The sequence below is a fragment of the Eubalaena glacialis genome, chromosome X (assembly GCF_028564815.1).
Source record: "Eubalaena glacialis isolate mEubGla1 chromosome X, mEubGla1.1.hap2.+ XY, whole genome shotgun sequence".
Classification (NCBI taxonomy): domain Eukaryota; kingdom Metazoa; phylum Chordata; class Mammalia; order Artiodactyla; family Balaenidae; genus Eubalaena; species Eubalaena glacialis.
The window spans coordinates 70,380,805-70,406,243 of NC_083736.1; the positions used below are offsets into that span (position 1 = coordinate 70,380,805).

The window sequence follows — 25,439 nt, forward strand, 5'->3', positions numbered from 1 at the left end:
AGCAAGAGAAGCCACCGCAATGAGAAGCCCACGCACAGCAATGAAGAGTAGCCCCCGCTTGCTGCAACTAGAGAAAGCCCACGCACAGCAACAAAGACCCAATGCAGCCAAAAAAAAAAAAAAAAGGATCACCTCTATGACTTATTTTAATTTAATACTGTACTTCTAGAGTGTGAAAATTGTAGATCGTATTTAGGTTACTGCTGGTACCAGAAAGAACTAAATTACTCTGGAACAAGACTTAAAGTAATTGGTAGTATAAACTTTTTTTTTCATTGTCCAAGTTCAAAATTAAGTCTTGATAGTAATTATGAGAGAATGAATAAGCTCCTGGCTAGATTAAAATAATGTTTTTTTCAAAGCCAAAGCTATTTCCTTTGGGCAAATGAGCCTCCTTTTTGAATTTTTGGTACTATTTGGTAAATTTTGTCCTCTTTGTTCTAAATAATGCTCTCGTAATCTGAATGAATATCGTTTTCTGAACTGATCCACTTAAGACCAGAGACTGACGAATTTCGGAATTGGGAGAATCTTGTCCTTTGCTATTCAGAGTGTCCTTTGCTCTACTCAGACTGACAGTACTGCCGTCACCTGGAAGCTTGTTGGAAAAGTAGAGTCTCAGGCCCCACCCTAAATGTACTGAATCAGAACCTGCATTTTAACAAGATCTCCCAGGTGATGGTATGTGTGTTAAAATTTAAGAGCCATTATTATAACTGATTTGAGAAGTCTAGATCATTATTCATTAGGGAAATGGTAAGGCTTTTGTTAAAGTTTCTTCAAAAGATGCCCTTCTTCAGCACCCTAAAAACCAACTCTGCTATGCAAGCTTTCCTCTGTGGGCTAGCCAAACAGACCTGAACCAGTTTTTTGCCCAAGGGGAAGAAATAACAAGTTAGGTTAGTGGAAATTTCCACATCACTTCTTTTCCTCCTTATCTGTGCAGGAGAGTAGAAACTCTAGCTTTTTTGCATGTATTGATACATGGATGTGCAAAAGGGAATACTTTCTCCCTTCTTGGGTGGTGATTAATACTGCAGTGGATAAAGTAAAACAGAATAGCAACTTTTCTGAGACTGCAGGGGAGCTTCTGGGATGACAGAAGCTTTCCACTGTTTCACAGTCCATAAACATTCTACGGAAGGAGTCTCTGAACACTCCTTTGTGAAAAATGAAGATTACTGCTGACTTACTCCTTGCCTCTTCTTCCATTGTCCACAAAGGCATTTTAATTTTAAAAATGCGATATATTGGTGTTAAAAGTTCAAACATACAGAAGTGTCTGTAGAGGAAATTTGTTCATCTGTCTGTTATTCTGTTCCTGCTTTAACCCCATTCCCCAGAAGGAGCCACCATTAATAGTTTGGTATGTACCCTCCTAGGCTTTCTTTTGCAGGTTCTCATATATACACTCTAACAATTTTTAAATGACATTATACTTCAATGCTGTTTTGCCGACTGCTTTGGTTCCACTTACTATATCACGAATTGCTTTACTGCCAGTATGTAAATCGTTAACATAATGATAAAAATTCATGATAAAAATAAGAGCTATCTATTAATAAACCATTGTCTACTCGGGTTTGGGGTAGAGATAATGGCTTGAAGATATTGATGTAAAGTTTTGTTTATTCAGTTAGTTCAGATTTTCCTGAGAATTGGGATGGGCAGTGTTGAACTTGGAAGTCACTTCCTAGAAAGTGTAGAGATAACATTGCACTGGGCTCTAGGTCCATGACAGTTTTAAAGGAGTGGATTGGCAGTGCCAGGAGGTGTGGATTGTGATGAGTGACAAGGATGCAGCTGGAGAATACCTCAAATGAAAAGAATCTTTTCCTGTCTACCAGATACAAATGAGCCACTGGTAGTAATAGCTCAGTCCTCATCGGAAATGCCACTTTTGACCTCAACTAATGAATTTCATACCAAAATGATGACACCAATTCATGACAAAGAGGAGGCAAAGACTTCATCTAAATGTTACATACAGGTCACTGGTATGACTTGTGCTTCCTGTGTAGCAAACATTGAACGGAATTTAAGACGAGAAGAAGGTAAGACACTCTTAAAGCCTGTTATTTTATGTACTAGTTTGAGGACTCTGTCCTTTTTGTCCTCTTACGTGTTTTGTAACCATGTTTATGACTCTTGCCAAGTCCTCATAAAGACTATCAGTGATTTGCAGGACAACCTTGACTTCCTGACAACAGTCTTTGTTAGTGTTTTGTTCCCTTAGATATAGTTCCTGTCTTGTTTACCTCATGGCCACATTTTAATATCAATGAAGTTTGTAGTCAAATAGCAGAAGGAAATACATAAGATTACTATTCTTTATGGACCTTGGCTGCAATGGATGTTAAGAAACATGAATTTTCTGATAAAGCTATGCTTAAAACTAACAACTACAATCCATAACTTTCAATATTACTATACCCAGGCCAAGCACTGGACCAAGCCAAGTTTGTTTAGAATTGTTCTCTTCCAATAATTTGATCACTGATCTTTGCTTGCAGTAAAAGTGTTCAAAAGTTACTTAATATTGTGTACAAGTTGTCATTTTAGGTTACAAATTCTTAGAATAGCTATAATATATATATATATTTTAATTTTTGAATTTTATTTTATTTTTTATACAGCAGGTTCTTATTAGTTATCCATTTTATACATATTAGTGTATATATGTCAATCCCAATCTCTCAATTCATCACACCACCACCCCCTCACCACTTTCCGCCCTTGGTGTCCATACGTTGTTCTCTACATCTGTGTCTCAACTTCTGCCCTGCAAACTGGTTCATCTGTACCATTTTTCTAGGTTCCACATATATGCATTAATATACGATATTTGTTTTTCTCTTTCTGACTTACTTCACTGTGTATGACAGTCTCTAGATCCATCCACGTCTCCACAGATGACCCGATTTCATTCCTTTTTATGGCTGAGTAATATTCCCTTGTATATATGTACCACATCTTCTTTATCCATTTGTCTGTCGATGGGCATTTAGGTTGCTTCCATGACCTGGCTATTGTAAATAGTGCTGCAATGAACATTGGGGTGCATGTGTCTTTTTGAATTATGGTTTTCTCTGCGTATATGCCCAGTAGTGGGATTGCTGGGTCATATGGTAATTCTATTTTTAGTTTTTTAAGGAACCTCCATACTGTTCTCCATAGTGGCTGTATCAATTTACATTCCCACCAACAGTGCAAGAGGGTTCCCTTTTCTCCACACCCTCTCCAGCATTTATTGTTTGTAGATTTTTTGATGATGGCCATTCTGACTGGTGTGAGGTGTTACCTCATTGTAGTTTTGATTTGCATTTCTCTAATGGTTAGTGATGTTGAACATCCTTTCATGTGTTTGTTGGCCATCTGTATGTCTTCTTTGGAGAAATGTCTATTTAGGTCTTCTGCCCATTTTTGGATTGGGTTTTTTGTTTTTCTTGATATTGAGCTGCATGAGCTGCTTGTATATTTCGGAGATTAATCCTTTGTCACTTGCTTTGTTTGCAAATATTTCCTCCCATTCTGAGGGTTGTGTTTTTGTCTTGTTTGTAGTTTCCTTTGATTTGCAAAAGCTTTTAACTTTCATTCGGTCCCACTTGTTTATTTTTGTTTTTATTTCCATTACTCTAAGAGGTGGATCAAAAAAGATCTTACTGTGATTTATGTCAAAGAGTGTTCTTCCTATGTTTTCCTCTAAGAGTTTTATAGTGTCCAGTCTTACATTTAGGTCTCTAATCCATTTTGAGTTTATTTTTGTGTATGGTGTTAGGGAGTGTTCTAACTTCATTCTTTTACATGTAGCTGTCCAGTTTTCCCAGCATCAATTATTGAAGAGACTGTCTTTTCTCCACTGTATATCCTTGCCTCCTTTGTCATAGATTAGTTAACCATAGGTGTGTGGGTTTATCTCTGGGCTTTCTATCCTGTTCCATTGATCTATATTTCTGTTTTTGTGCCAGTACCATATTCTCTTGATTACTGTCCCTTTATAGTATAGTCTGAAGTCAAGGAGCCTGATTCCTCCAGCTCCGTTTTTTCCCCTCAAGACTACTTTGGCTATACAGGGTCTTTTGTGTCTCCGTACAAATTTTAAGATTTTTTGTTCTAGTTCTGTAAAAAAATGCCATTGGTAATTTGATAGGGGTTGCATTGAATCTGTAGATTGCTTTGGGTAGTATAGTCATTTTCACAATATTGATTCTTCCAATCCAAGAACATGGTGTATCTGTCCATTTGTTTGTATCATCTTTAGTTTCTTTCGTCAGCGTCTTATAGTTTTCTGCATACAGGTCTTTTGTCTCCCTGGGTAAGTTTATTCCTAGGTATTTTATTCTTTTTCTTGCAATGGTAAATGGGAGTGTTTCCTTAATTTCTCTTTCTGATCTTTTGTTGTTAGTGTATAGGAATGCAAAAGATTTCTGTGCATTAATTTTGTATCCTGCAACTTTACCAAATTCATTGATTAGCTCTAGTAGTTTTCTGGTGGCATCTTTAGGATTCTCTATGTATAGTATCATGTCATTTGCAAACAGTGACAGTTTTACTTCTTCTTTTCCGATTTGGATTCCTTTTATTTCTTTTTCTTCTCTGATTGCCGTGGCTAGGACTTCCAAAACTGTGTTGAAAAATAGTGGCAAGAGTGGACATCCTTGTCTTGTTCCTGATCTTAGAGGAAATGGTTTCAGTTTTTTACCATTGAGAATGATGTTTGCTGTGGGTTTGTTGTATATGGCCTTTATTATGTTGAAGTAGGTTCCCTCTATGCCCACCTTCTGGAGAGTTTTTATCCTAAATGGGTGTTGAATTTTGTCAAAAGCTTTTTCTGCATCTGTTGAGATGATCATATGGTTTTTAGTCTTCAATTTGTTAATATGGTGTATCACATTGATTGATTTGCATATATTGAAGAATCCTTGCATCCCTGAGATAAATCCCACTTGATCATGGTGTATGATCCTTTTAATGTGTTGCTGGATTCTGTTTGCTAGTATTTTGTTGAGGATTTTTGCATGTATATTCATGAGTGATATTGGTCTGTAATTTTCTTTTTTTGTAGTATCTTTGTCTGATTTTGGTATCAGGGTGATGGTGGCCTCATAGAATGAGTTTGGGAGTGTTCCTTCCTCTGCACATTTTTGGAAGAGTTTGAGAAGGATGGGTGTTAGCTCTTCTCTAAATGTTTGATAGAATTCACCTGTGTAGCCATCTGATCCTGAACTTTTGTTTGTTGGAAGATGTTTAATCACAGTTTCAATTTCATTACTTGTGATTGGTCTGTTCATATTTTCTCTTTCTTCCTGGTTCAGTCTTGGAAGGTTATACCTTTCTAAGAATTTGTCCATTTCTTCCAGGTCGTCCATTTTATTGGCATAGAGTTGCTTGTAGTAGTCTCTCAGGATGCTTTTTATTTCTGTGGTGTCTGTTGTAACTTTTCCTTTTTCGTTTCTAATTTTATTGATTTGAGTCCTCTCCCTCTTTTCTTGATGAGTCTGGCTAATGGTTTATCAATTTTGTTTATCTTTTCAGAGAGCCAGCTTTTAGTTTTATTGATCTTTGCTATTGTTTTCTTTGTTTCTATTTCATTTATTTCCGCTCTGATCTTTATGATTCCTTTCCTTCTGCTAACTTTGGGTTTTGTTTGTTCTTCTTTCCCTAGTTCCTTTAGGTGTAAGGTTAGATTGTTTATTTGAGATTTTTCTTGTTTCTTGAGGTAAGCTTGTCTAGCTATAAACATCCCTCTTAGAACTGCTTCTGCTGCATCCCATAGGTTTTGGGTCATCGTGTTTTCATTGTCATTTGTCTCTAGGTATTTTTTGGTTTCCTCTTTGATTTCTTCAGTGATCTCTTAGTTAGTAACGTATTGTTTAGCCTCCATGTGTTTGTATTTTTTACGTTTTTTCCCTGTAATTCAATTTTTTTTTAAAGAATGTATACTATTATAGTAATTATCTTGAGGAACTGGGATCTTGAATGCCTTTTTTTTTAAATTGTAGGTGAATATTTAATTTTATTTATTTATTTATTTTTGGCTGTGTTGGGTCTTCGTTTCTGTGCGAGGGCTTTCTCTAGTTGCGGCAAGCGGGGGCCACTCTTCATCGCCGTGCGCGGGCCTCTCACTATCGCCGCCTCTCCTGTTGCGGAGCACAGGCTCCAGACGCGCAGGCTCAGTAATTGTGGCTCACGGGCCTAGTTGCTCCGCGGCATGTGGGATCTTCCCAAACCAGGGCTTGAACCGTGTCCCCTGCATTGGCAGGCAGATTCTCAACCACTGCGCCACCAGGGAAGCCCCCCTGTAATTCATTTCTAATCTTATAGTGTTGTGGTCAGAAAACATGCTTGATATGATTTCAATTTTCTTAAATTTACTGAGGCTTGATTTGTGACCCAAGATGTGATCAGTCGTGGAGAATGTTCCCTGTGCACTTGAGAAGAAAGTGTAATCTGCTGTTTTTGGATGGAATGTCCTATAAATATCAATTAAATCTATCTGGTGGGGCTTCCCTGGTGGTGCAGTGGTTGAGAATCTGCCTGCCAATGCAGGGGACATGGGTTCGAGCCCTGGTATGGGAAGATCCCACATGCCGCGGAGCAACTGGGCCCGTGAGCCACAGCTACTGAGCCTGCGCGTCTGGAGCCTGTGCTCCGCAACAAGAGAGGCCACGACAGTGAGAGGCCCGCGCACCGCAATGAAGAGTGGCCCCCGCTCGCCGCAATTAGAGAAAGCCCTCGCACAGAAACGAAGACCCAACACAGCCAAAAATAAATAAATAAATAAATAAATTTATAAATCTATCTGGTCTATTGTGTCATTTAAAGTTTCTGTTTCCTTATTAATTTTCTGTTTGGATGATCTGTCCATTGGTGTAAGTGAGGTGTTAAAGTTCCCCACTATTAGTGTGTTACTGTCAATTTCCTCTTTTTTGGCTGTTAGCAGTTGCCTTATGTATTGAGGTGTTCCTATGTTGGGTGCATATATATATTTATAATTGTTATATCTTCTTCTTGGATTGATCCCTTGATCATTATATAGTGTCCTTCCTTGTCTCTTGTAACATTTCTTTACTTTAAAGTGTATTTTATCTGATATGAGTATTGCTACTCCAGCTTTCTTTTGATTTCCATTTGCATGGAATATCTTTTTCCATCCCCTCACTTTCAGTCTGTATGTGTCCCTAGGTCTGATGTGGGTCTCTTGTAGACAGCATATAAATGGGTCTTATTTTTGTATCCATTCAGCAAGCCTGTGTCTTTTGGTGGGAGCATTTAATCCATTCACGTTTAAAGTAATTATCAATATGTATGTTCCTATTACCATTTTTTTAATCGTTTTGGGTTTGTTTTTGTAGGTCCTTTTCTTCTCTTGTGTTTCCCACTTAGAGAAGTTCCTTTAGCATTTGTTGTAGAGCTGGTTTGGTGGTGCTGAATTCTCTTAGCTTTTGCTTGTCTGTAAAGCTTTTGATTTCTCCATCGAATCTGAATGAGATCCTTGCTGGGTAGAGTAATCTTGGTTGTAGGTTTTTCCCTTTCATCACTTTAAGTATATCATGCCACTCCCTTCTGGCTTGTAGAGCTTCTGCTGAGAAATCAGCTGTTAACCTTATGGGAGTTCCCTTGTATGTTATTTGTCGTTTTCCCCTTGCTGCTTTCAATAATTTTTCTTTGTCTTTAATTTTTGATAGTTTGATTACTATGTGTCTCGGCGTGTTTCTCTTTGGGTTTATCCTGTATGGGACTCTCTGTGCTTCCTGGACTTGGGTGGCTCTTTCCTTTCCCATGTTAGGAATGTTTTTGACTGTAATCTCTTCAAATATTTTCTTGGGTCCTTTCTCTCTCTCTTCTCCTTCTGGGACCCCTATAATGCGAATGTTGTTGCGTTTAATGTTGTCCCAGAGGTCTCTTAGGCTGTCTTCATTTCTTTTCATTCTTTTTTCTTTATTCTGTTCTGCAGCAGTGAATTCCACCATTCTGTCTTCCAGGTCACTTATCCATTCTTCTGCCTCAGTTATTCTGCTGTTGATTCCTTCTAGTGTATTTTTCATTTCAATTATTGTATTGTTCATCTCTGTTTGTTTGTTCTTTAATTCTTCTAGGTGTTTTTTCTGTAATTCTTCTAGGTGTTTGTTAAACATTTCTTGCGTCTTCTCGATCTGTGCCTGCATTCTTTTTCCAAGATCCTGGATCATCTTCACTATCATTATTCTGAATTCTTTTTTGGAATGTTGCCTATGTCCACTTCATTTAGTTGTTTTTCTGGGGTTTTTTCTTGTTCCTTCATCTGGTACATAGTCCTCTGCCTTTTCATCTTGTCTGTCTTTCTGTGAATGTGGTTTTTGTTCCACAGGCTGCAGGATTGTAGTTCTTCTTGCTTCTGTTGTCTGCCCTCTGGTGGATGAGGCTATCTAAGAGGCTTGAGCAAGTTTCCTGATGGGAGGGAGTGGTGGTGGGTAGAGCTGGGTGTTGCTCTGGTGGGCAGAGCTTGGTAAAACTTTAATCTGCTTGTCTGCTGATGGGCGGGGCTGCGTTCCCTCCCTGTTGCTTGTTTGTCCTGAGGTGACCCAACCCTCGAGCCTACCTGGCTCTTTGGTCGGAGTAATGGCAGAGTCTGGGAGGGCTCACGCCAAGCAATACTTCCCACAACTTCTGCTGCCAGTGTCCTTGTCCTCACGGTGAGACACAGCCACCCCCTGCCTCTGCAGGAGACTCTTCAACAGTAGCAGATAGGTCTGGTTAAGTCTCCTGTGGGGTCACTGCTACTTCCCCTGGGTCCCGATGTGCCCACTACTTTGTGTGTGCCCTCCAAGAGTGGAGTCTCTGTTTCCCCCAGTCCTGTCGAAGTCCTGCAATCTAATCCTGCTAGCCTTCAAAGTCTGAATCTCTAGGATTTCCTCCTCCCGTTGCTGTACCCCCAGGTTGGGAAGCGTGATGTGGGGCTCAGAACCTTCAGTCCAGTGGGTCGACTTCTGTTGTATAAGTGTTCTCCAGTTTGTCAGTTACCCACCCAGCAGTTATGGGATTTGATTTTATTGTGATTGCACCCCTCCTACCATCTCATTGTGGCTTCTCCTTTGTCTTTGGATGTGGGGTATCTCTTTCTTTGGTGAGTTCCCGTGTCTTCCTGTCGATGATTGTTCAGCGGTTAGTTGTGATTCTGGTGCTCTCGCAAGAGGGAGTGAGAGCACGTCCTTCTAGTCCACCATCTTCAAGCCATTCTACAATATAGTTTTTTATTCAGTCACACTCAGATGTTTTAGCTTATAATTTTGCACTCACATTAATGGACTTCGCAGTATGCATAGTAGATTTGTTAACCACAGAGATATGTGAGTATGTTTAATGAGCCTGAAGTCATAGGTTTGGTACTCAAGCAGTCTTCGCCCAAGATATCTTAATGATACATGCTGTTAGTCAGAAGGGCTGAATAAATATGATTATTATAAGCTTATCCCCACTATTGGGGAAATAAGTCAAAGTATATACAGTAATAATGCAATTCTGTAGCCAGTAGAATCACCTTAAATGTAAAGGCCAGAACATTATTGTAACAAAATGTATGTTATACACTAGAGCCATCTTCAGTTTAATATTATCTTGTTCGCATTCTGTCATTTCTGTATCCTTCATTTCAGCCTCCATTATATCTAATTAGAATGCAGTCAGGGCTAAATTACACTTTGAGTGATTAAAAAAGAACAGGAGGGGGCTTCCCTGGTGGCGCAGTGGTTGAGAATCTGCCTGCCAATGCAGGGGACACGGGTTTGAGCCCTGGTCTGGGAAGATCCCGCATGCCATGGAGCAATTAGGCCCGTGAGCCACAACTACTGAGCCTGCGTGTCTGGAGCCTGTGCTCCGCAACAAGAGAGGCCGCGACAGTTTGAGGCCCGCGCACCGGGATGAAGAATGGCCCCCGCTCGCCGCAACTAGAGAAAGCCCTCGCGCAGAAACGAAGACCCAACACAGCCAAAAATAAATTAATTAATTAATTAGTTTTAAAAAAAAAAAAGAACAGGAGGGAGGTTGCAAGCAAATGAAAGCAAAAAGAAGTTTTCAAGGGGTCTGTTTAATTTTAGAACAAACTCTTTTGGGGCAGTTCAGAAATAGCCTTTCTCATGAGACAAGCAATGCCTGTTACAAATTACAGTTACAGATCTTTTTTCTTTTTTAATCCATTAAGCTGATACTTCCAGTTACCTTCTACTACCCCTTTACTTCCTCCTAACCCAGTTAGCCATACCATTGCCCTAGCTGGGGTCACTACATTCACTTTTGTTTTTTTAATTAAGTGGCACTGGTCTTCCCTCAGTTTCATCTGCATTATATTTTAAAAAATGAATTGATAGAGTTCTAATTATATTTTGAAGTAAGAATTTTAAAAATTGTCCATAATTTATATAAGTATGAAACATGTTTTTGAAACTTGAAAAACCAGATTTTCTCTTTCTCTTTGGCTGTAGATTACATTCAACTGAAGCAAGATTTTTTTCCTACTTTCTCTGTACCCTTCTCTTATTACTGATACTTTCCTGTGATCTGATCTTCTGAATTATTTGGTACCCGCAAAACCCTGTGTGTAACCATTATTTTTTCCAAAGAAAAGAATAGTATTTTATTTTATTTTTTTAACCACTTTTATACAGAAAACTTAGATTATATTAGATACTTTGTCTTCTTATTAAAAACTATTATTAAATTAATATTTGGATTTTTTTCTTTTTGTTAAAACCCAGAGCTAACCTATGGACTGTTGATCCCTATTCCCTGTCAGGTAGCCACCAAGTGCTGCTGATTCCTAGAACGAACTGCTGTTTCTGCTTCATGTTATTAATTTTCTTCCTGGCAGTGACAGCAATAGCTGGCCTAGAGAAGTGGGATGGTTGTTAACAAAATGCTTATAGCAGAGAACAGCATGACTGCCATAAATTGAACTTCTTTGTTAAGTTGTGTGGCTCTTTTTTTTTCTTAGGAATAAGAGCATTTTAGATTAGTGTGTGTCAGACAATAAAACTTGAGAAAGAAATTACTGTTATTTGGCAATATTGTAATGTGTATGTTGGTATATTCTTGGGTTCTTTGCTACAACTGCAGTCATTTCCTAAGTACACGAGTTCCTTTCTCTAGGACTCTGTCTTATGAGTTTCTAAAAATACTTTATATTTACATGATAAGGTCTCAATCGATTACAATTCATGGGCATTATTTGGATCCCAATTCAAGCAAACAAACAAACAGTGTTAAACAGTTGTAAGACAGTTGTGGAAATGTGAACATTGCCTGGATATTTGATGATATTGAGGAATTATTTTAGGTTTGATAATGGTATTATGGTTCTTTTTTAAAGAAAAGTGTCTTATCTTTTAGTGATATGTATTTAAATATTTACATATGATACGATATCTGGGATTTGCTTCAAAATAATCAGGGTAAAGGGCAGGGAGTGAGTGGGTAGGAATATATATGAAACAAGAGCAGCCCAGTGTTATTGATAATTATTGAAGCTGAGAGATGGGTACATCAAGTTTATTATGTTGTTTTCTCTTTTGTGTGTGTGTGTGTGTGTGTGTGTGTGTGTGTGTGTGTGTGTATGTATTTGAAAATTTCCATACTAAAAAGTTTTTAAAAATGAGGCCTTCTTTTCAAATAGTTTTATTTGATTTGGGTTCAAGACTGTATAAAAGTTAAGAAATAAATTTCTCCAGATTCACTTAATCCTTTCACAGTTAAATGAAAAAAAAAACTATTATAAGATTATTATTTTTATGAGAAATGTTATCTGAATTGTTTTTCTTTTCAATATTCCTAGGTATATATTCTGTACTTGTGGCTCTGATGGCTGGGAAGGCAGAAGTAAGATATAACCCTGCTGTCATACAACCCCCGATGATAGCCGAGTTAATCCGAGAGCTTGGATTTGGAGCCTCTGTGATGGAAAATGCTGATGAAGGGGATGGTGTTTTGGAACTTGTTGTAAGTAAGACATTTTGTGTGGTTAATAGAATTTGCAGGAAAAACTTGGCAAGAATTCAGAAAAGAGTTTGAAAGATAATTAAAATGTTGGGACAATAAAACATAAAATGAAAATTAAGGAAACTGGAAAGATATGACAATGGTGGCCTTCAAGCATAGAATGTAAAAGATAATCATCTCTATTAAGAACCAATAAACAAGAATTGAGTTTGAATGAATAAATGAAAATCAACTTTTAAAATATAGTATGATTCCTACCTAGTAGCACGTAAAAGAATAAATTCTAGATGCATTAAAGACAAATTTTATAAATAAAGTCATAAAACCAGGTATAAGGCATATTGGTTTAAAATGACATTTTCTCCAACTCAGCCAATCAAGTTTTACTTGTATAACTTAAATAATTATAACAAAAAATTTAACCCTGTACCAAAATAACTTCCAGCTCAAACAAAAATTTGAATGTAAAAAATGAAACCATGAAATTACTAGAAGAAATATTTGGAGCTTTTTTCAATATTCTATTTTAAAAATTTCAGACATCAGGAAAGTCAAAAGAATTGTACAGTTGAACATTCTTATACACACTACATAGATTCTACAATTAACATTTTACTGTATTTGTTTTATCATACATCAGTCCATCAGTCCATTGTGGAAATAATTTTAAACTCACAAAGAAATTGCAAAAATAGTACAGAGGATTTCCCTGTAGCCTCTACCTAGCTTTTCCAGTGATAACATCCAATCTGTCATTTAAAAAATAATATTAGAGTAGGAAGAGTCTTTCTAAATATCATACAAAATCCATAAAAGACAAGGTTGATAACTTCAGGTACATAAAAATTTCTTCTTGGGAGAAAAACACCATAAACAAAGTCAAAAGGCAAGTAAAATAATTGTAATTCATATCATAAATGAAGGTTAATTTCCTTAATATATGAAGAACTGTTGTAAATCAATAAGAGCCATCAACCCAAAAGAAAGATGGTAAAGGATATGAACTGACAGTTCACAGAAAAGCCAAAACAATACCTCCTTAAATGAAAAAATGTTCGATGTAACTTTTAATAAGAGTAAAGCAAATTAAAACTGCACTGAAATGCCATTTTCCACCTGTGAGATTGGTAAAGATAAAAAGCAATTTTCTTAACACTGTGTTTGATCTCTCATATATTGCTGGTGGAATGTCAATTGAGACAAGGACTCAACAGAAGAATTTGGCAATATCTATCAAAAGTAAAATTGCACATAGCCTTTGCCTCAGAAGCTCCGCTTGTAGGAAATTATCCAGCAGACATATTTGGATATGTATGAAATGATATGTGTGCAAAGATGTTCATTATAGTATTTTTATAATAGCAAAAGATAGGAAACAAACTAAATGTCAGTCATTGGAGACTGATACATACATCCATACCATGGGATACTAAGCAGCTATTAAAAAGAATGGGTTGGTTTGTACTTTTTAAAGACTTATAAAAATTAATAGCTTTATCGAAATATAATTTACATACCATAAAACTCACCCTTTTTAAAGTGTACAATTCAGTGGTTTTTAGTATATTCTCAGAGTTGTACAGCTAATCACCACTATCAAATTTCAAAACATTTTCATCACCCCAAAAAAGAAACCCCATACCTATTAGCAGTCAGTCCTCATTCTTGATATTAATCATTTGAGTCTTCTTTTTTTTTTTTTCCTTCATCACTCCAGCCAAAAGTTTGTCAATTTTGTCAATCTTTTCAAGTAATCAACTTTTGGTTTTGTTGATTTTCTCTATTCTCTCTTTTGTTAATTTTCACTCTAATCTTTGTTATTTCCTTCTATCTGTTTGCTTTAGGTTTAGTTTGTTTTACTTTTTCTAGTGTCTTAAGGTAGAAAGTTAGGTTATTTATTTGAGATCTTTCTTATTTTAAAATATTGGCACTTATAAATTTCCCTATAGGCACTGATTTCATTTCAATTATTGTACTTTTCAACTCCAAACTTCCATTGGGCCTTTCTAATAATCTCTCTGTCTTTATTGATACTCTCTGTTTGGTGGGATATTAGTCTCATACTTTCCTTTAATTCTTTAGACATCATTTCCTTTAGTTCAGTGAATATATTTAAAATAGCTGATTCAAGATCTTTGCCTAGTAAATCCAATGTCTGGGCTTCGTCAGGGAAAGTTTTTTTCCTGTGTATAGGCCATACTTTCTTGTTTCATTGTATGTCTGAAAGTTTTTTGTTGAAAATATAATGTAGTAACTCTGGAAATAAGATTCTTCCCCTCTCATCAGGGTTTGTTATTTGTTACTGTTTGTCATTGTTATTGTTTGTTCAGTGACTTCTGAACTAATTCTATAAAGTCTATGTTCTTTGTTGTGTGTGGCCACTGAAATCTCTGTTTGGTTAGCTCAGTTGTCAGCTAATGATCAGACAGTGATTGCCTTAAATATCTGGAACCAATAAGTCTCCCAGTCTTTGCTAAAGAGCTCTTTGTAAATGTTGGGGCATGCCTTGAACACTCAGCCGTGCAGTTGTCAGTTTTGCCTTAGCCTTCGACTCCTGCTTCTATGGAGCCTAAAGGTCAGCCTGAGGTGAGAAGTTAGGGCCTTTTCAGTTCTTTTCTGAACATACACACAGCCCTGGACATGTGCATAACCCTATGCATGTGCATAGCCTTCTAGATTCCTAGGAATATGTTGGAGCGCTTATGGACATCTTGCTTCCTGGCTTTCCTTTTTAGGCTTTTTTTGTTAGTCTGTTGTTCGCCCCAACTGTTATCCATTGGCTCAGGCAGCCACAAGGTTAAATAATTTCCTCTAATTGTTTCTGACAAATTCTTCTGGGGAAAAGGCTTTTTGTATTCACTGAGATCATCAGGACAAACAGACATCTTTGCAAGTGGGATATTTCAGAGAACCATCAGACAGGCCAAATAATGACAGTTCTCTGGGAATGAGGCTTTGAAGGTACTCCAGTCCTTTTCTGTCCTCTCCGGTAGCTCCCCTGATGCTGTTTTTCACCATGATTGTGGCCTATCGGTCTTCATGGCTACCCCAGAGCTGGAGGAGAGGGGATGGGAATATGGCAAACTGTAATGCCATATACCTTGCTGTTTTATTGGAATTCATCTGATTTTCTTGAATAAATGCTTCCTACATTGCTGTAAGCTTTTGTTTAATTTTCAGATTTCTTTTTTAATCAGTTTTTTAAATTGAGGTGTAGATGATTTACAATATTAGTTTCAGGTGTACAGCATAGTGATTCAAAATTCTTACAGATTATACTCCATTTAAAGTTATTGTAAAATATTGGCTATATATCCTGCGCTGTACAATATATCCTCATAGCTTATTTATTTTGTACATAGTAGTTTGTACCTTTTAATCCCTACCCCTATCTTGCCCCAACCCCTTTCCCTTTCCCCATTTGTAACCACTAGCTTGTTCTCTATGTGTAGGTTTCTGTTTATTATATTCATTTGCTTGTTTTATTGTTTAGATTCCACATATAGATGATAAGATACAGTATTTGTCTTTCTCTGTCTGACTTATTTCACTAAGCATAATACCCTCCAAGTCTATCCATGTTGTTGCAAATGGCAAAATTTCATTCTTTTTTTTATGGCTGAGTAGTTTTCCATCGTGTGTGTGTGTGTGTGTGTATCACATCTACTTTATCCATTCATCTATTGATAGAACTTAGGTTGCTTCCATATCTTGGCTATTATAAATAATGCTGCTATGAACATTGAGGTACATGCATCTTTTTTAATTAGTGTTTTTGCTTTCTTTGGGTATATACACAGGAGTGGAATTGCTGGGTCATATGGTAGTTCTATTTTCAGTTTTTTGAGGAAAATCCATACCGTTTTCTATAGTGGCTGCAGCAATTTACATTCCCACCAACAGTGTACAAGGGTTCCCTTTTTTCCAACTTTTCTGAAAAAGTTGGTTCCAACAACTTTTGCCAGTTTTCTCATTGCTTTTGTGGAGGAGAGAATTTTCAGAAATCCTCACTCCACTATTAATGATATTCTTTTGGTGGATAGTCTTGAATAAGTACTTTGTAATTTGTTGTGTACTCTTTTTAGTTACTTCCCGTAATCTTTCAGTGGTTGGTTTTTGAAACTTTTGTCCAGTTTTATCATTGCTCTTTGGGGAAAGGATTTGCTGAGCTCCTCACACAGTCATTCCAGAAGTCCTGCCCCTCCATTTTAGAATTTAATACCCAACTAAAGTATAACCTCAATCAAGACATAGGGCAAAATACATTTTTGGACAAAGGTAGAACACTTTTGTTATCCATTAACCTTCACTAGAAGTAATACTAAAGGATATATATATATATATATATACACACACATACATACTTATATACTTTAGCAGGGTGAAAAAAATCTAGAGGGAAGCAAGGCATTGAATACAAGAAGCAATGATAGTTGTCAAGTCCTCTATCACTGAGTAATAACAGGAAGAGGGAGACTTAATGAGATCCTTAATGTTGCAGCTGGGACCATATCTTTGTTCAATGTGATATAAAAACAGTGATCTAATGATCATAATCTAAAGCATATGAATAGTGCAGATAAGATCTTGTGTGTTAATTCCTTGTTACAAGAGTTCTTTTAGTTTAAAGTAATAACTCACATTTAATGGAGGAAAAAAGTATATTTATGAATAACAAAGCCTTTGTCTTTAACAGGTGAGAGGAATGACATGTGCCTCCTGTGTACATAAAATAGAGTCTACCCTCACAAAACATGGAGGGATCTTCTACTGCTCTGTGGCCCTGGCAACCAACAAAGCACATATTAAATATGATCCAGAAATTATTGGTCCCAGAGATATTATTCATACAATTGAAGTAAGTGCCAAGACTTTGCATTTCTGTGTTCTTACCTATCTAGTCAGCACTCCCTTGAATCACTTCTGGTTTGTATCAGATAGAGATGATGAGAAAAATCTGATTCCTTTGTTTACCTCTATAAACAACGTCTGTCTCAAAATTTAATGTAAGTGTGTCTGCCTTTTTGTTTTGTTTTTTTTTGGTCTTCGTCAGGAAGAATTAGGTAAAGGCACATTGGCACTATTAATCAGGAGCAGACTTAAGGCAGAACCACAGATCATTTAAAAATATTTAGAAAATGTAAGTAAAGTACAATTTGTTATGAGTAAAATTCATGTTAATCACTAAGAAAGTGAAGCATCCTGCTAGATGCTGTATTGTTTGTTAGGTCAAAGCAAATGATATCATAGTTAAAGTAAGAAATTTAAAAGACCAAATCTTTTTCTCTGTGACAAACTCATCCTGCAGTCTTCAGTAAATCTTAAGTGATAATACATGTGAAAGTGCTTTAGAAGTTTCACTGTGGTCTAGCATTGGTGTTCTAATGATCTAAAAAGCATATTAATCATTTAGGTAAGATCCTGTTAATGTAGATAGTAATACCATTAACATCTTTGTGAAGCTAGCATTATTGAGTATCTACTATGTGCCAGTTACCAAAATTGCAAAGCTTCAACTCTTGATGTAATTCTCACAACAGTGCTGTCATCTTCATTTTGGAGGTGAGGAAACTCAGGTTATGAGATAAGTTACTTCCCCAAAGTCACATAGGTAGTAAGTGTCATAGCTGGGATTTGAGCCTAATCTTTCTGACTCCAATGCTCATGCTTGCTCTTTTCACTGTGTTATACTGCCAAGAAATGTAAGATGGCAGCATTTTCCCTAGCAGTTCAAAATATAGTGTATGTTACTGTCTATGTTCATATGAGTCTTACTTAGGTGTAATTTTCTTTCTGTACTTTATTTTATTGTGGAAAATTTTCATTCGTGTTCTTTTTTCTGGTACAACAAGAGTAAAGACTGCATATGCAAACCCTTGAATAATATATTTAGTATGGTGCTAGCTTTTGTGGCCTATTATTCAGTTTTCTGTACTTTCAGGGGATGGATGGATCAATGACTTGATAGATGTCAAAGCTAAAATTAAAAATAAAGTGATTAATATACATCAGTACTAGTAGATGCTTGTCTAAGTGTACGATTTATGATTTTACTGCTGAATTCTCTTTTTTTTATTGGAGTATAGTTGCTTTACAATGTTGTGTTAGTTTCTGCTGTACAGCAAAGTGAATCAGTTATACATATATCCACTCTTTTTTAGATTCTATTCCCATATAGGTCATTACAGAGTATTGAGTAGAGTTCCCTGTGCTATACAGTAGGTTCTTATTAGTTATCTACTTTATACATAGTAGTGTATATATCTCAATTCTGTCTTTATTAGGTCATCATACACTCTGTCGCCCTGACCAAGTAATAGATTCTGCTTTTTTCCAAAATTACTTATTGGAGGCTTTAGTTGACTTCTTGGTATAAGAACCTCTACTGAGGACAACTGCACTTGAGTTAAATCAGTAGTTTGAGAACAGTAGGATAGACATTAACTAGAGTTGAGAAAATACTCATTTCTTTGATAAAAGATTAGAAACAAAGGTAATTAAGAGAAGGAAGCACATCTTCATCTTTATATTCCCCAGAATGACTTGCACTTAGTAATTGAATTGAGTTGTTCTTAATGACAATACCACAGCTTAGAATTTCTATAGGTAATATTTATACATTCAGTGAAGTAATTGTTTTCTCATGAATTTCCTTAGAGCTTAGGTTTTGAAGCTTCTTTGGTCAAGAAGGACCGGTCAGCAAGCCACCTAGACCATAAACGAGAGATAAGACAGTAAGTACTTTTGGAGTGTCAGTGAAAAACAGATTTTGATTCCTCTTTACAAATTTAACAAACTGTTAGCATGTCAGTTTTTTCAATATCATCCTTACACTGGGTGGGAATTGGTCACAAGTTATATTTCCTTATAGTACATAGAATCTTTAACCATTACCTATTTACTCAAATGATTTTTCTTTTCTATATTAGATGGCGACGGGCCTTTCTTGTGAGCCTGTTTTTCTGTATTCCTGTAATGGGGCTGATGATATATATGATGGTTATGGACCACCACCTTGCAACTCTTCACCATAATCAGAACATGAGCCAAGAAGAAATGATTAGCATTCATTCTTCTATGTTCCTGGAGCGCCAGATCCTGCCAGGATTGTCCATTATGAATTTGCTATCTTTTTTATTGTGTGTACCTGTACAGGCAAGTGAAATGTTAGCAAGTATATTTGTTAATAATGAAAAATAGCCAAAATGTGGCAGGTGAGGCTATTTTCAATTGTACAACAAATATTGGCCAGAAGTACGATCATTTTATGCTGGATGCTTTACAAAAATAATCTTAAACTGAGTGGTTAAAGTAGATAATACATTCCATTTTAACCCCGAAGGATACTGTTTAATGACAAAGCAGAGAATAACAGTTCAATTCATCTTCAGTTGTGAATTTGGTATTCATATCTGCTACTGTATGTAACTTTATATTTAAAGTTATTATAATAATAAAACGTTATACTTTATTTTTATTGTCTTTTTTTAACTTTTTATTTTATATTGGAGTACAATTGATTAACAATGTTGTGTTAGTTTCAGGTGTACAACAAAGTGATTCAGTTATACATATGCATGTAGGAAGTCTGGGATTGACATGTACATGCTGCTATATTTAAAATGGATAATGGCCAACAAGGACCTACTGTATAGCACAGGGAACTGCACAATATTCTTTTTTTTTTTTAACTTTTTATTTTATATTGGAGTGTAGCCGATAAACAATGTTGTGATAGTTTCAGGTGCACAGCAAAGCAACTCAGCTGTACATATACATGTATCCATTCTCCCCCAGATTCCCCTTCCATCCAGGCTGCCACATAACATTGTCTGCTCAATATTCTGTAACAATCTAAGTTGGAAAAAAATTTGATAAAATGTTATATTTTATTTCTTTATATTTATATTTTATATTAAATGCATTAAAATTATCTTTATATTAATTATATTAAATATATTATAAATATATTTTATTTTGATATATTTATTATTAATTTATTCTATAAAATAATCATAATAGTTATATTATTTCTCCATAGCACTTAAGTTCATTACTCTCTGTATGTTTTCTTCTTTTTTTACTTTTATTTTATTTCTTTTTTTTATACAGCAGGTTCTTATTAGTTATCCATTTTATACATATTAGTGTATACATGTCAATCCCAATCTCTCAATTCATCATCCTCCCCCCCGCCCCACGCTTTCCCCCTTGGTGTCCATACGTTTGTTCTCTACATCTGTGTCTCCATTTCTGCCTTGCAAACCAGTTCATCCGTACCATTTTTCTAGATTCCACATATATGCGTTAATATACGATATTTGTTTTTCTTTTTATGACTTACTTCACTCTGTATGACAGTCTCTAGGTCCATCCACGTCTCTACAAATGATCCAATTTCATTCTTTTTTATGGCTGAGTAATATTCCATTGTATATATGTACCACATCTTCTTTACCCATTCATCTGTCGATGGCCATTTAGGTTGCTTCCATGACCTGGCTATTGTAAATAGTGCTGCAATGAACATTGGGGTGCATGTGTCTTTTTGAATTATGGTTTTCTCTGGGTATATGCCCAGTGGTGGGATTGCTGGGTCATATGGTAATTCTGTTTTTAGTTTTTTGAGGAACCTCAATACTGTTCTCCGTAGTGGCTGTATCAATTTACATTCCCACCAACAGTGCAAGAGGGTTCCCTTTTCTCCACACCCTCTCCAGCATTTATTGTTTGTAGATTTTTTGATGATGGCTATTCTGACCGCTGTGAGGTGATACCTCACTGTAGTTTTGATTTGCATTTCTCAAATAATTAGTGATGTTGAGCATCTTTTCATGTGTTTCTTGGCCATCTGTATGTCTTCTTTGGACTTTTCAACTCTTCTTTTGAGATAAACTTTTACTGTGGAACACTTCCATCTAATAGATCTATTCCTTTTTCTGATCCTTATAAAAAGCAATAATGATTTTTAAAACATCTTAGTATGTTTCTCTATACTAATGAACAATAAGCTTTTCAGTTATGTTTCCTAACGAAAACAGTGGACAGATCCAATAGCTTGTGATAGGTTGAATTTGAAAAGAGGGAGGTGAGTTTTATATAAAAAATCATTGTCAAAAGAATGTAATTCTTTTCCTAGTTCTTGTTTTTGCTGGCTTCAAAAAGAAGAATCCAAGAACCACTTGACTTTCTTTATATTATGAAATATCCATTGGATCATAGCAGAGAGCTGCCAAGGGCTTGTACAACAATTTGAATCCACACACACACACACACACACACACACACACACACACGTATCTGCTAAAATACAAGCACTATTGTTTCAGCTTAAAAAAAATCTCTCCTTAGGGGAATTCTCCATGGCCCAGGTTCGATCCCTGGTTGGGGAACTAAGATCCTGCAGGCCGCATGGTGTAGCCAAAAAAAATAATCTCTCCTTAGTTGTTTATGGATTAAATAAAAGCCAAAGGAAATTAACATTGATACTATATCTTAGTTATTGAGGTATATATGTGAATTTCAGCTTTTTTTAAAAGCACTAATCACTGTTTCTATATTACAGTTTTTTGGAGGCTGGCACTTCTACATTCAGGCCTACAAAGCACTGAAGCATAAAACTGCAAATATGGACGTACTGATTGTGCTGGCAACTACCATTGCATTTGCTTATTCTTTGGTTATTCTTCTGGTTGCAATGTATGAGAGAGCCAAAGTGAACCCTGTTACTTTCTTTGACACACCTCCTATGCTATTTGTGTTTATTGCACTAGGCCGGTGGCTGGAACATGTAGCAAAGGTAAAGTAAGAAAGGGTGACATTTATTAAAATCTTGGGTGGGTAAATGACCATAATATTTTCTAGACCAATTATTGGAAGTATACATTGATTTATGTAGTTAATGATGTACTAAAAGAAGTATTTTTGTTTTGGCAGTATTTTAGGTTAAATATTCCTTTAGAAGATTTACCAAATTTATGGAATTAATACTTTAGATAATACAGTGTGTCCACGTTTATTTTAAGAGACATTTAAGAGTACTTATTTTACTTATATCACATTATTAATGGAAAAACTGATGCGACCACAGATTTAAAATAATGATGGAAAAATATTCACCCACAATCCCATGGTATAATGGAAATCACTTTCTAATCCTGTTCCACATACGTTTATATTTCACAGAGTGTCAAACATGGTATCCATACCACTTTGTGCCCTTAACACTTTAAAGTTTTTTCCCCATTTTTGCAGTCTAGATAATTACTCAGTGTTTCTGAATAATATTCTCTCAAATCAATGTGCTATAATTTACTAAACCATTCTGGTTTTGTTCTCAGTTAGATTGTTTCCAGAGTTTAATTTTAGGTAATCCTGCATTAAACATATTCATGTTTAATAGTTATTTCTACTGAATTACTATCTTAGGATAAATTACAAAGGATATGATTAAAGGGCATAAATCTTTCTATGGCTCATGCTACTAATCTTAACAATTTTTGCCATAAAGGGTATGTTAGTGAAGTAGTTTTACTACAACTTCATCAGCACTGACTCCTATCTAAATTTTTGCTAAGTTAGTAGGCATTAAATGGTATCATAGAGTTGCTTTAGTTTGCATTTCTTCCATTAATAGCAGAGATAAACATTTTTCTATACAGCAGGTATTATATTTCTTCTTAAATGAATTGCCTATTTATGTCCTTTGCTCATGTACCTATTGGGTTCTGATGTTTTTCTTATTAATTTACATTATTTATTTATAAATTATATCTAATAATACATTTTATGTTTTGTGTACTTCATATTTTCAAAGTGAAACATTTTCTGATTTGAACTAATTAACATTCCTAAAGCTGTCTTTTAAGTAAATGTTAAAGATTATGCCTTTATTTTACATAAGACTTTTTCTTCCTTAGCATTGTTAACATATGTGTTTTAATTTATAGGGCAAAACATCAGAGGCTCTTGCCAAACTAATTTCACTACAAGCCACAGAAGCAACTATTGTAACTCTCGACTCCGATAATATCGTCTTGAGGTATTTACCTTCATTATTCTTCCTTCTCTTTTTTAACTTCTTAGGAAAAATATCAAATATACACAGAAGTAGAGAGAAAGGAATAATGAACTCACATAATCTATCTCCCAGATTTAACAGTTATGCACATTTTGCCACACTTTACTTCATCTATACAATCTATTTTTCTTTCTGTTGTTGCAGTAGAATTTTAAAGTAAATCCCAGTTATATGGTTTTACTGCAGATATTCCTGTTGTATTTCTAAAAAAGGACATAGTCTTATATAATTATAATACCCATATTGCATCTAACAAAATGAACAATTATTCTTTAATGTGATCTAATACACAGTCCATATTAACATTTCTCCTGTTGTCTCCAAACTGTTTTAAGTTTCTTTGTTTGAAATGGAATTCAGAAAAGGTCCATGTGTCACTGCATTTGACTGATATGTTTGTTTGTTTGTTTTAAGTTTTGAGTTTTTTTTTTTTTTGGCTGTGTTGGGTCTTTGTTGCTGCATGCGGGCTGTCTCTGGTTTCAGTGAGCGGGGGCTACTCTTCGCTGCGGTGCACGGGCTTCTCATGGTGGTGGCTTCTCTTGATGCGGAGCACGGGCTCTAGGTGCACAGGCTTCAGTAGTTGTGGTGCATGGGCTCGGTAGTTGTGGCTCGCGGGCTCTAGAGCGCAGGCTCAGTAGTTGTGGCGCACGGGCTTAGCTGCTCCACAGCATGTGCACTCGTCCCGGACCAGGGATCAAACCCGTGTCCCCTGCATTGTCAGGCAGATTCTTAACCACTGCGCCACCAGGGAAGCCCCTGTTTGTTTGTTTTTTGATTTTTTAATTGAGTTATAGTTGATGTACAAGAGTATATAAGTTACAAGTGTACAATGTAGTGATTCACAATTTTTAAAGGTTATACTCCATTTATAGTTATCATAAAATATTGGCTATATTCCCCATGTTGTACAATATATCCTTGTCGCTTATTTATTTTATACATAGTAGTTTGTACCTCTTAATCCCCTACCCTATATTGTTCTTCACGCTTCCCTTTCCCCACTAGTAACCACTAGTTATTTCTCTACATCTGTGAGTCTGCTTCTTTTTTGTTGTACTCACTAGTTTGTTGTATTTTTTAGATTGCACATATAAGTGACATCATACAGTATTTGTCTTTCTCCTGACATGTTTGTTTTAATGTAGGACAGCTCCTCTCTCCAGTTCTCCCTCCCTTGTTCGTCCCTGCTCCTCCCTCTCCATGCATTTGACTTGGTAAAGAAACATCTATCAGTTGTCCTTTAGAAAATCCCACAGTCCAAATTTGTCTCTGTTTCCGTCTGGAATCATTTAACTTGTTCTATAACTCCTATATTACCTGTAAACTGGAAGTTAGAGCTAAAGACTTGATTTGATTTCATTCTTTTGTATTTCTCATTCCTTTCCTAATAAAATTATTTTGGCAGATATACACAATAAATTAGTTGTTTTGTTCAATAAAACCTATTACATTATTTCTAAAGCTTTCATTTATTAGTTCAATGACTATTCAACAAATATTTAGAGTGCTACTTTGTGCTAGGTACTGAGCTATTCCCCAACAGTGAAAAAGACTGACACTGTAGTTCCTAACTTAAATGTTGGTTCTAACTTCCATTGGTAGCAATTATGGGGCCACAAGCTTGATGTCAACTAAAAAGCTTGCATGGAAAGATCAGGGGGAGAAGCATACTGTCATGGTGCTTTTTATTTTAACTCATATCCAGTGAAGAGCAAGTGGATGTGGAACTTGTACAACGTGGAGACATCATTAAAGTGGTTCCAGGAGGCAAATTTCCAGTGGATGGGCGTGTTATTGAAGGACATTCTATGGTAGATGAGTCCCTCATCACAGGTATGTTCTTTCAGAGGATCATGACATGAAAGTGAAGTGAATCCAAAGTGTTAATTAAAAATAGGCATGAAAGAAGTCCAAAAGATGGCGTACTAGGAGGATGCAGAATTCGCATCTCCTCACAACTAGGGCACCTACCAGGCACCAGTGGGGGACCACGGACACCTAAGGGGATGGGAGGAACCCCCAGCCACCGGGTAGGATGTGGGGCATGGGGGGAGTGAAGGGGGAGGAGAAGTGGAGGCAGGATGGGACTGGCGCCCCTGAGAGGCAGGGAGCCCACGCCCGAAGGAGGAAATTAGGGAACCACTGGGAGGACAGAGGATCAAAAGGGAGCATGGCCAGGCTTCCCCTGCCCACTTGGGCCCTGGAACCTGCTGAGATCCCAGGCCTGATCCTCTGCCCACCTAGGCCCCCTCCAGCCGTGCAGGTCCTGAGGGAGTGGGAGGGAAGAGGGAGCAAAAGTAAAGTCCAGACCTCTGGGACTGGCACCCCTGAGGGGTGGCTGGGGGAGGGGAGGAATTCCTACACCCAGCGGGACCCACCCACGGTTAGG

The 25,439-nt window shown here is 36.5% G+C and overlaps 1 protein-coding gene across 2 annotated transcripts in view; it reads left to right on the forward strand.

The window, feature by feature from the left end:
• ATP7A (ATPase copper transporting alpha) overlaps nucleotides 1–25,439 on the forward strand; it is a 144,831-nt gene that overhangs the window by 92,220 nt on the left and 27,172 nt on the right. For both annotated transcript variants that reach the window (XM_061179377.1, XM_061179378.1), the window contains 8 exons: nucleotides 1,848–2,054; nucleotides 11,807–11,970; nucleotides 16,667–16,828; nucleotides 18,628–18,704; nucleotides 18,900–19,125; nucleotides 21,536–21,769; nucleotides 22,920–23,011; nucleotides 24,756–24,883. In XM_061179377.1, coding sequence (XP_061035360.1) covers nucleotides 1,848–2,054; nucleotides 11,807–11,970; nucleotides 16,667–16,828; nucleotides 18,628–18,704; nucleotides 18,900–19,125; nucleotides 21,536–21,769; nucleotides 22,920–23,011; nucleotides 24,756–24,883 — 1,290 coding nt within the window. The remainder of the gene's footprint in view (nucleotides 1–1,847; nucleotides 2,055–11,806; nucleotides 11,971–16,666; nucleotides 16,829–18,627; nucleotides 18,705–18,899; nucleotides 19,126–21,535; nucleotides 21,770–22,919; nucleotides 23,012–24,755; nucleotides 24,884–25,439) is intronic.